Consider the following 12,208-nt stretch of genomic DNA (forward strand, 5'->3'; position numbering starts at 1 on the left):
CCAGTGGTCTGCATTGGGGGGAATGGGCTTAGAAAGGAAGAAGATTATAAAAGGAACTTACCGATTCTCTCCTGATCTGCTTATCATGGAGAGTCTGGTGGAAATCATGTTTGGGGGTTAAGTTTTAAAAATCTGCTCCCCCAAAGAAAAATGTAAGAGGCGGAGCTTAAAGAGCAGCTCAAATCCACTGATTAATTCTGTGATTTGGGGGAGCAAATCACAGAATCTCTTTGAGACTCATTTTTCCTGTCTTGAAACTCAGGAGGTTAGATAAGAAGACATATCTAAGAACTCTTTCAAGTTTAACTAACAATCAGTAGTTATTACAAAGTGTTGGCCAAGTGGTACAGTGTATGGCGCCATGTATAGTATAGATATGCCATGTATGGCATATGTTATATTGTATTAGTGGTGTTTTATGACAGAAGCCCAAGCGCGTGCTTCTTTTCTTACCTATTCCCCGTCCTACTCTGTGTCTTTTGTAGATTTCATTATCTTGCATGTTTTCTAAACTATTCTAACCCATAAAAAGGAGCATGATAATATCCACTGCTTATGTATTAAGTATTATATTTGGGAGAATGAAATGAAAAACCATACAATAAGAAAAGGGATTTTTGCAGAAAATGAGCTTTTAATACATCAGTTGTTTTAATTTTAAAGCATTGATAATTTGGTCCATGTTTGATAACTAAAGTTTTACTGTACAGGAAAATTGGAATTTGGGAAATGGATGGGTGGAGGGGGGCTACTTTTCCTTTTAATTATGACTAATTAAGAGACTGCTTAATGGTTTATTTAGTAAGATGTGTTCCTAACTTAAAAAATTTTTTTAAATATACTTTTATAAAAATGAAACGATAATTATTAATTTGTTTATTCTTATCTTTACAATTCTGTGTTACAGTGAATATAAAAAAGCGTAGAAACTTGTGAGTTTGCTTATATTTCAATTTTGTAGCTGTTTTAAGCCTAGTCACTTTTATTGTGATCCTATCCCAGCTAAGACCTTAAAGGAAACGATTCTATAAATGTGAGGTTGCCAGAGCTTACTGTGGTGGTGAGCTTGCAGTGCTTTTCCTTTGTGACTACTGGCCTCATCGTTAGGGCCCCTTGCTTCAGATAAAAGGATTCCGTGTGGTGACTCACAGCCCATTTAACTGCAGTTAATGTGTAAATAGTGACAATTTTGGGGTGGGAGGTGATTTTTTTTTTTTTACTTTTACACCCATAGCAATTTTGTGACTTTCCCCTCTCCTCTTAGCATAACAGAGCTTAGGAGATAGGGAAAACTCACTAGATCATCCCTTGGAGGTTCAAAAACAGTACAACACTGTTTCACTAAGTGTGATCTGAACAACATCAGGGTTTCTAAAGGTATTTGGAACATAGGGTTCTGGTTCCCAAGCTGGAACTTCTGAATAAGAATGACCAAGGGGTGGGTCCTGAGGATCCGACTTCTTAACCAGTTTTCCAGGTGATTCTTCCATACACTGATTTTCAGAACCACTGCATTAGGGGCTCGAGACTGTCCTCTCGTGGGGCAGTGTGGTGTACCCAACAGAACAGCATTTTTGTTGCAGTTTAGTTATTAACTCTCAGGTGAACTTGGGCCACCGCTTCCCTTCTCCAAGACTTCAGTTTCCTCATATGAAAAATATTTCAGTGCCAGTGTTCTGTAATTAGATGAAAATGCAGCTGAGAAGTCTTTTTATGCACAGCCTCAGTCAGTTCTTAGTAAAACACCTGGGAATTTCCCATTTCATCAATTTGAGCTCGAGGTTGACTGACCCTCTCTCCCCAGTGTACAGTGTAGTCACACATTCTCTGCTCTCAGTTGATGTGCTGGCTGAGGTGCCACATTAATTCTAATGATAAACAGAAATTAACATCAGACGTCAAAAAAGCACTAAGAAAGTAAATCTATGAAACAAACAGGTGTAATAATTTTCTTTTGTAATGGGTATGAAAATGATCCAAGTCTTCATTGCCAAGTCTTGGCTGATGCGCTGTGCACTTGGGAGGTCCAGAGATATTGAGAGATACATTTAATGTGATGGGATTTGGTCTACATGCATTCTAAAGCTAAATAGTTACGGTGTTTTTGAATGTCCTCTATTTTTTTACTCCTTGTGCAGGTGATAATAGTAACAGTATTAATAATCATAATAATGGCAATTATTTATGGAGCACACATTTTGTGCTATGTTAAGCATTTTATGTTTTTTCTTCTCATTTAAACCTCCTAACAATCCTTCTAATGAAGTGAGGTAGGTACTGTTCCTATCCCGTTTTAAAATGTTGTTAGAAAGATTATTATTAGGTGGCACAGCCTTCCGCGATAAGTGATAACCAAACGCACAGGGTCACCCAGTATCAGTTTACCGTTTCCTTTCTTTGATGCATGCCAAATCTGCCACTGTGCTGGAAGATGCAGATTACCTCATTGCCCAAGACTCCAGATGTAGGAAGATTGTTTGGTTGATGGAACAGAAATAGCCTGGTTTTATTTCCTGTCCTGTCCTTGACTTTTCTAAAACTTCCTATGGGAAAATAATTTAACATCTTTGTGCCATAGTTATCTGTGTAAAATGTAATGGAGGTAAGAATGCTGGAGGGATTTTAGGATTCCTTATTACGTGGAAAGTGCTTTTAATTTATGAAATCAAGGAGTAATATGAATACCAAATATTACTGAAGGTGGATAAAGAGTTGAGGAAAAGCTCATGTCATAGATATGATTGACTCTTGAACAACTTGGGGGATTAATGGCACTAACCCCCCTTCCAATATAGTCAAAAATCTGCAATTTCTGCTGCTCTATCTGCCTCAGACACAAAGGAATTGATGAATGACTCATCCAAGAGCAGGGACCTGAAACAGTTTGGGTGGAATCAGGACTCAAACCCTAGTTCTTTTGATTCCACATATTATGATCTCTAATCAAGCACCACCTTTCCCCCAGATTTAAAGATATGCACAGTGAGAGTTCCCTTCGTGGCTCAGCGGTTAACAAACCCAACTAGGATCCATGAGGATGTGGGTTTGATCCCAGGCCTCACTCAGTGGGTTAAAGATCTGGTGTTACCATGAGCTGTGGTGTAGGTCTCAGTCTCAGCTCGGATCTGGCATGTGGTGTAGGCTGTAGCTCCGATTTGACCCCTAGCCTGGGAACTTCCATATGCCATGGGTGCAAACCTAAAAAAATATATATATATACACATTGAAGACACAGGTACTATATTTATTGAAAAAAAATCAATGTGTAAGTGGATCCATTCAGTTCAGGCCCATATTGTAAAAGAGCCACTGTATTTGTATTTCTTAATGCAGTCATTTGTTAAATACTGTGTATGTACTATACAGAGCAGTATGTTTCAGAACTCTTAATAGGCAGGGGGTGATGGTCACTTATAATATAAACCAGTTCTTAGAAACTTAAGATGTAAAATTAGCCTTTTTTTTGGTTAAATGGCGGAATATTCAGTGACTGATTACTTGCTTTTGTTTTGTAGATCTTGGACAGTCAATATTTTATACAACTACGTGTTTGCTCCCCTTTCTCAATGATGATATTCTGAGTACTTTGCCCTACACAATGATATCCACCTTAGCTACCTTCCCTCCGTTTCTGCACAAGGATATTATTGAATATCTTAGCACATCTTTTCTACCAATGGCTATACGTAAGTTCAGTCTTAGATTATTTTTATGTGTTGTATGAATGGAAATTGCTCTTGCTGTCTTAGGCTGTAGATTTCCAGGATTATAATGGAATCACTTGCTATATACATGTGCTTTGATTAAATTTAGTCATTTCAGCATGATTGTTATGGTGAAAAAGAAAAGAAAGACAATTATACCTTAGGATTGTTTTATTCATATAGTTTGATCTTCTAGGATAGGAAGAGAGACTATGTCAAGACACAGTGTATGTTTCCTACCTATAAATTATAGTGTTTTTTTTTTCTTAGAAAAAAAAGGGTTTGGAGAAGTGTTGCCTCAGATGCAAAAGCTAAGTAGAAGTTCTTACCTTCTGCATCTGAAGGGAATAGGATGTGACAGAAAGAGCAATGGATAGAATCAGTTCTGTCTGTCATCTGCTGTGGGCTGTTGGGCTGCTCACATAGTTGAAACTTCATCTCCAGAATGGTGATAACATCAGCGTTTCCTCACAAGGGTGTTGTGATGATGAAATGAGTCAAAATTTATGAAAACACTTTGCAAAAAGCTAAAGCTTGCAACTAATGTGCAAGGTACTGTTATAAACATGCAACTGATTTGAATTCTTTTTCACTTTTATAAACTTAATTCTGCAGACTTTCCAGACATGTTAACAGAGAGAGAAAAAAAGCTTTTTTTTAATGATAAAAATCCTTCTAAAGCTTTTTTTTTTTTAAGACATGGATAATTAATCTGCATTTCAGTGAATAATTTGAAAAGATTATGGGTTTAGAGATCAAACAAATCTAGATTTAAGTCATAGCTCTGAAACCAACTAGCTGTGTGACCTTAGGCAAGTTACCTAAGCTTTCAGTTTCTTACCTGTAGTATAAGAATAATGATATATAGCTGCCTCATAAGGTTGTTGTGATAATTGAGATGATTAACTGGAACACTGGTAGGGTGGTAGCAAAATGCCTAGTGTTCAATAAGTGTTAGTTTACTTCTTTCCTTCCCTTGACTCGTTCTGTAATAATAACTATTGGTCACATTCAATTCATAGGGATCATTTTCACCATTTTAACGTTATGTACTTATGTTTTATTAAAGTCATCGCTCTGTAATAACAGTGTAAAAATATGTACCTCTGAGCTACATTTATGTATTTTATAATTGAGTTTAATTTTAGCAATGGGATTGTAATTTTCATGTCTTTTAAACAGAGTCTGACTTCTGTCTAAATTATATAATGATTAGAAAAACCATCAGACCGATTATAATGTTCAAATAATAGAATATTTGCCTTTTCTCTTTCTTGGTTCTATATAATCTTGCTGACAAGGACTTGTTAATGGATACCGCCTCAGATTTGTATAGTCATATTTTTTAAATAAGTATGTTAACTGCTAAACTTAGGCATTGGAATTTTTTTTTAAGAATAGCAGGTGAGGGTGCATCTTTCTAATGAGTCTAATTCACTATATCCTTCCTTCTTAGAAATACGTTTAATAATTTTGGGAGGGGTGGTGCGTATATCAGGTCTCTGAAGTTATACTTAAGAGTGACCAAGCATGTGACAGCTGGCAAATTTTTTTCTTCACCCTTGGTTATTAATTTCTACTTAATTAGAAACAGACCCCAAAACATGCCTGGTAGTCACCCTGGAATCTTATTTAAATGTACGAACCTTGGCAACTGAGGAGAACAAAATGCTAAATTGAATTTACAAAATTTGTGTGAATTTTAATGTTCATTAGTAGAGTAGCTTGGTGTTTGTTTAAAGGTATGGACAAGTCCCTTCTGTCTCTAGGACTCCACTTTTAAAAAAACTGTAAAGGAGAGATTTGGAAAAAAATGTCCCATCTCTAAGGTTATTTTTGGCGTAATAATTCTAGGTTAAATAACATCAATCTTATTTTATGTGAGCGGCACATCTTTCTCTGATGCAAATGCTGATTTGTTTCATTTATTTTGTTGCTCTGGTTTTAGTCTTAGTTCTGACTTTCTCATTTCTCATCACCAGAGAGATGGTTCAGTTGTTATCATGTTTAAATCTTTGAAAATAAATTGTGGTACTAACCTTTAAAGTCAAATTCTATTAAACGATTCAGGTGGGTTTTTTTTCTTCTTCTTTTTTTCCTCCCTACTTGTTCCTTCACAAAGTAGATAAAAAGACACAGATCCAAAGATGGAGGGAATTGAGTTACAGATTAGTCATCTCAAACTGAATTGATGTGGAAATGTGTGTCTGTTGCTTGCATCCACGTTGCTTTTATTTTTGGAAGTTGTTTCAGTGCATAGAAATTCTGACCAAAACAAGAGGGGAGCATTTAACTTTTAGAATAGTTTTATTTCAGGCCGGAGATGTTAGGGCAAAGGATGTTGCATTTTCTGAGTACTCGATAAAGCCTTTAAGACGAAAATGTTTTACCTCTTTGATATGATATTTCCAAGGTCAGATGTAAAACCTAGACAGTTTTTCAGATGTTAAATGATTATATTGTTAAGGACCTAGAAGGTGAAGTTCTGAGCTTTGAGAGGGGACCTAATGAAGTATTTCAGTTCCTTCAGTTTAAGAGCCCTGCATCTATATCAGTTATGACCTTTATGTCATTTTTGTCAATAAACCAAGTGCTGCACTTTTATTTTAAATAACTCCTTCGAGGTGCTGCAGAGCAAACTTCAATTTATTATAAAAATTTCCTTTGACATAACCTTTCTTATTAATTCCTTGCTTGTATACATATTAAGATACACTTTTTTTTAATTCTGAATGTGTGCAATAGACTTTGTTTATAAATATATATTAAAGGAGTTACTAAGAATTGAAAAAGTCGTTTGCATTTCACCGTGGAAACCTCTCTCTTTCCACAAAAGTTCTGTGATTTGTGGACCAAATTGAAATATGGATGTTGCGAAGTTGATACTTTGGCAGAGAAGCAAAAAAGCAAGTTTTAAATGGAGATTAATTGATATAGGCTACATTATTTTAAAGAAAATAATAAAGCCAAACAATTAAATCGGTGAAAGATTCTTCTAGTGGTATCTTGGTATCCTGAACTATGCAGTCTCATCTAGTTTCTTTTCCAACTTAAATTTCCTCAGAAGTCACCCTCAGGGAAAAAAGTTCATTTAGATCTTTACAATGAATTAAAAGCAATGATATGATTTAATTGACCTTCCAAACCATTGGACCTGTATCATTTTTTGTTTTACTGCTACAGAGGATGTGTATTATGTTCTATGATCTTCTAAAAACTAATAAGTAAATATAATAAAGTCAGTAAAACACCAACAGAACATATTGATGATATTTAAATAATCTTTTATACATAAAATCTGTTTTATCAGCTAATGATTGTTTCTATAAAGTAGATCTTACCATCTTTTACGAGTTTTATTTTTGAGTTGGGGGAAATGTTTTAGAATAGGAATTCAGGAGGGTTGAATTATAGTCCCTTGACTATTTGGCAAATCTCCTAACCTTATCGAATTTTAGTTTCTTTAATTGTAAATTTGTGAATAATCAGAACTTCCCCTGTCTACATCCAAAATTTTTTGTGAAGACCATGAGCTAACATCTGGGAACAGCCTTGGAATACTGGTCGGATGTTATGCCACTGCATAACAACAGACCAAACACAAAGTCAAATGCCAGATGTGTCAAATCCCATTGCAACTAATTCCAATATTCTGCTCAAAATCACGTGTTGGCCTGAAATTTTGTCGTCTTAAATATTGCTTGAAATAGGGGGCCGTTTGCTGGGGCTTGGGACTTTTTCCACCTATAGTGTATTGTGTAACAACAGTAAGTGTTATAATAGATTTTGATCTCATAAAACCAGACAGAACACCTCTGCAGTGTTGATGGGCAATCCTGTCTCTAAGACTTTTCATTAATCTCCTATCCTTGCACATATTTTAGTGCTGCACAGACTTCAGGGTCATTGTGTCTTAGTCCCTTTATGTGGAACTGATATGACCCTCTGACACATAGGCATCTTAAACTCAAACCCTATCTCATGGAACGCAATTACCTCTGCTTTCACAGAGGCCACTTGCTAATCCAGGCAGTACAGTTTGGCAAAGCACAGGAAATAGTTCTGTCATATGGCAGAATTGGCATCAGAATGTTTTTCTTCTTCCTAAATGATTCCTTTACTTTTACCCCTTAAAAAAGTATTAGGCTAGAGGGGCTATTTAAATGTATTTCAATTCAGACTACTTCTTACCACTGTCTCTTCTCTGAACCAGTCCAATAGCTTCTGAGATGGTCCCCCTGCTTCTAGCCTCTCTCTCTCTTTTTTTTCTAAAGGCTGCATCTGAGGCATATGGAAGTTCCCAGATTAGGGGTTGAATCAGAGTACCACAGCCACTGGAACACCAGGTCTGAGCTGCATCTGTGACCTACGCTGCAGCTTGTGGCAATATTGGATCCTTAATCCACTGAGGCCAGGTATCACACCCACATCCTCACAGAGACTATGTTGGGTTCTTAACCAACTGAGTCCCAATAGGAACTCCCTTGCTTCTACTCTTAACCCTCCTACAGCCTGCTCTTCATCAAAAAACCAGAGCTATCCTCCAAGTATGTGGACCTGATCACGTCACTTCCTTCTTCAAAACTGTCTAGTAGCTTCCCATCCCTCCTGCAAATCAAATTCAATATCCTTCCATGGCCCACAAAGCCCTCTGCTTTGTGATCTGGCCCCTGCCTACCTCACTACTTTATCACTGCCTCTGCTAATGCTCACTCTGCTCGGTCCACATTGGCCTTTCTGCAGTTTCATAAAGGCACCGAGCTTTTGCTTTTTCTCCAGGCTTTCCCTCTCTGTCTCAAAAGCCCTTCTTAAAAATGGTCACATGATTTGCTTCCTCACTCTCTTCAGGTCTCAGCTCAAGTATCACATCCTCCCAGAGGCCTTTCCTTAACCTCAAGCTAGAACAAGACCTGCTGCTCTCTACCTGGCCCCTTGCCCTGCTTTATATTTCTTCACAGGTATTTGTTTGCCTGTTCCTCTAGAGTAGTGCTGTCCACAGAACCTTCTGCAGTGATGGAAATGTAATAAAAGCCAACAGAGTAGCCACTAGCCACATGTGGCAGCTGAGTGCTTGAAATGTATCTAGTGAGAGAGAGGAACTGAATTTTTAATTTAGTTTACTTTTAGTTTAAATTTAAATAGTCACACGTGGGAGTTCCCGTCGTGGCGCAGTGGTTAACAAATCCAACTAGGAACCATGAGGTTGCGGGTTCGGTCCCTGCCCTTGCTCAGTGGGTTAAGGATCCGGCGTTGCCATGAGCTGTGGTGTAGGTTGCAGACGCGGCTCGGATCCCGCGTTGCTGTGTCTGTGGTGTAGGCCGGTGGCTACAGCTCTGATTCGACTCCTAGCCTGGGAACCTCCATATGCCGCAGGAGCGGCCCAAAGAAATAGCAAAAAGACCAAAAACAAAGTCACATGTGGCTACCATATTGGACAGCACAGCTCTGGCATTTAAGCTCCATAAGGACAAAGACTGCCTCTCTTGTTTGTGGCTGTGTCTCCAGGGCTTAGAACAATGCCTGGTACATAGGAGATAATGAAAAAAATACTCCATGGAGGAATAAGTGACTAGAGCATTAGCTATGAAGTCAGGTGACTTAGGCTGTAGTCGCGATAATTAGGGTGGTGTTCTTATGCAAAACTTCATTTCTCTTTTATAAAATGGCTTTTCCTGTATACTTTTCTTTGGGGATGAGAATCGTGTAAGATAGCACATAGCATACACACAGTAGCACATCAGGAATTATAAAACGCAGGAACAGATTAAGGAATTGTTATTGTTTGAAGAGGGAGGGAATGGCGGTAATGGCTGTTTTGGTGGTGCTGGGAGGATCAGGGGATAGGTTTTAAAACTTAATTGTATTTCCTGAGCACAATACTAAACGTAACATTTTCTTATTTTGATTAATTCTCTGCTTCCTTCCATTGTGTGTGTCTTTGGCCTTAGACGCGCTCATGGGGACAAGCTGCACATCTGTTTACTTCATGCCTTTTTAACAAGATTCAGTAAATGATGTGTGCCTCTGCATGTTTATTATGTTAGAATTGTGGTGATTTTGTTCAGTCTGTTAGGAGGCTAAGAAATTGCAAGGCAGTGTCTGTTTATAGAGGTATCGGAGCCAGTTTCTGAGGGTTTGAGCCAGGGGAACACTCTTGGCTTTGTGGCTGACCATCCTTGAGGGAAAGCGGGGATTTGTAGGGGTAGGAGGGACATTCAAAGGTCACCGAGCCATTTGGGCTGTTCTGCAAATAAACTGCATTTAAATCATCCTGGACATTTGGGCATCTCTCCCATTTTTAAAGGCCTTTAGGCACAATGATTCTCAGCCTCCCTTAATAGTAGTTTTCATTTTTAGAAATACCTATAATTTAAAGTTTGAAATGAATTCAAACAGAGGTGAAAACACTTGTCCCCAGTGGATTAGATATGGTATACATATAATTATTTTTCCTTGAGTATATTGAAGATTACACTTTCTTTTTGCCTTTTTTCCCCCTTAAAAACAAAGAACACAAGGGGCATGCAAATATTCCTCCTACACCTGGATGCCTTTCCGAGTATTTCCTTTCTTGTTCTCATCCTTCTGGTGGTACTTCTCAAATGTAGTTCCAAGGCCTGCTTGCGTCAGAATCCCTTGACGTCCTTATTAAACATGTAGCTTTCCTGCTTCCAAACCGACTGAGTTAGACCTTTCTAGATGTGGTCCCCAGAAGCTGAATTTGAATAAGGTCCTTGTTTGCAGTTTGAGAGCAATTGAGTCTTGTTCTTGAGGATTTGGCTCCAAGATTTTCATCCTTGATCAATCACATTTGATTAATCAACTTGGTGTGTGTGTGTGTCTTTTTAGGGCTGCACTCATGTCACATGGAAGTTCCCTGGGCTGCTAGGGTCTAGTCGGAGCTGCAGCTGTCAGACTGCGCCAAAGCACGGCAACATTGGATCCGAGCTGCATCTGCGACCTATACTGCAGCTGTGGCAAGGCCAGATTCTTAACCCACTGAGCAAGGCCAGGGATCAAATCTGCATCCCCATGGATACTAGCCGATTCTTAACCCCCGAGCCATAGTGGGAACTCCTAATTAATCAACTTCAACATCCAAGAGCAGTGAACTGATCCCCACATCTTTTTATAATAATATTATAATTATTTTGCTTCTTAGGGCCTCGATTGCGGCATATGGAAGTTCCCAGGCTAGGGGTCTAATCAGAGCTGTAGCCCCTGGCCTACACCACAGTCACAGCATTGTGGCATCCGAGGCATGTCTGTGACTTACACCACAGCTCACGGCAGTGCTGGATCCTTAACCCACTGAGTGAGTCCAGGGACCGAACCTGCATCCTCATGGATACTAGTCAGATTCATTTCCACTGAGCCACAATGGGAACTCCCCTTTGTATAATTAATACTGCTTATTTGTATTGTATTGCCAAACTGATTTTATGTACTTGAATATCACCTGCTTGGTAGGTTAGCAACAGCCCAACAGCAAGGGATTAATAAAAGTGAACTCAGATGTATGGAACTTCGAGATATGTTTTATTTGTTTATTTCTTTAATGCTATCATAAAGGCCACTGTTCGTTGTGGTGCTCAAAGTTTTTTTTGTAAAAAAATCATATTAAAATTTTTTTGGTCTTCCGTATTATGTGACAGACTTTTTGTTAGTGCTTTAATGCATCTTTTATACATGTGTTTTATGATACGGTGCCTATTCTTTTTGGTGGTAGGTGAGATACTGTTCCCACTCATTGTACTTTAATGCTTTAAAACAAAGCAGGTTTTTTTTCTTTTGTCTGTATTGATGACCTGCATTATGTGTTAGAAATTGAGAGTTGACTTTTTGAGGTGGTTATATTCACTGTATACTGTTCTGTTCATGCTTTCTTGACAATTTGCCACAGGAGCCCAATTATAAGGAGAGGTTTCTGCTATTTCTGCCATTATCCTAAGAAAAGGAATTCATTTTACATTTGAGTCCTTATAAAGTTTCTCCTATGTGGGCCCTCTCTCAGTTACTGTGTCAAGAATAAAAAGTATTCTGGAGACCACGTATTACTCTGAATGACCTCCATCAACGCTAGTTTTGAATACTTATAGAGGTTACCTGAGATACTCTGTTAAAAAAGAAAGAGAAAGAAATTTAAAACTGTGTTGGATGTCATCATAAACAAGCCACTTAAAGATGTCTTAAAAGCAGTATGTAAGTGGTTCGAACATGGAGATCACAAGTATACTGCTATAAGATGCATTTTGAAGAAACCAACTGGCTTTGTGTTGAGTATAATGTCCAGGAACAGCGTTATTCAAAGATTCAAAAAGTGTTATATTTCAAACAACTCAGGTGGTTGTGAAGATGGTAAGCTCTATAAAACTAAAAAAGCAATTGTCCTGGTGGTTAAGATGCTGATGATGAAATCACATGTGAAAGTTTGAATAAAATAGTTTAATGATTGGTGAGAGCTGAAGATAATTTTAAATTAATACGCTATTTTTTATAATACA

At 38.0% G+C, this 12,208-nt stretch overlaps 1 protein-coding gene across 35 annotated transcripts in view; it reads left to right on the forward strand.

Annotated features, from left to right (window-relative positions):
- Positions 1-12,208, forward strand: part of UNC79 (unc-79 subunit of NALCN channel complex) — a 261,559-nt gene that overhangs the window by 47,670 nt on the left and 201,681 nt on the right. For 34 of the 35 annotated variants that reach the window (XR_014811304.1, XM_084970070.1, XM_084970072.1 and 31 more), the window contains one exon: positions 3,516-3,686. The exons of the other annotated variant lie outside the window; for it this stretch is intronic. Coding sequence is in view for 33 of the 34 variants with exons in the window: in XM_021099632.2 (XP_020955291.2) it covers positions 3,516-3,686 (171 nt within the window). In the remaining variant the exon portion in view is untranslated. The remainder of the gene's footprint in view (positions 1-3,515; positions 3,687-12,208) is intronic. 35 annotated transcript variants of the gene reach the window in all.

This window comes from Sus scrofa, chromosome 7 (assembly GCF_054392235.1).
Source record: "Sus scrofa isolate SSC_HxYL_T2T_F1_AM1 chromosome 7, Sscrofa_HxYL_maternal_Yorkshire_Landrace_v2.0, whole genome shotgun sequence".
In the NCBI taxonomy this organism is placed as follows: domain Eukaryota; kingdom Metazoa; phylum Chordata; class Mammalia; order Artiodactyla; family Suidae; genus Sus; species Sus scrofa.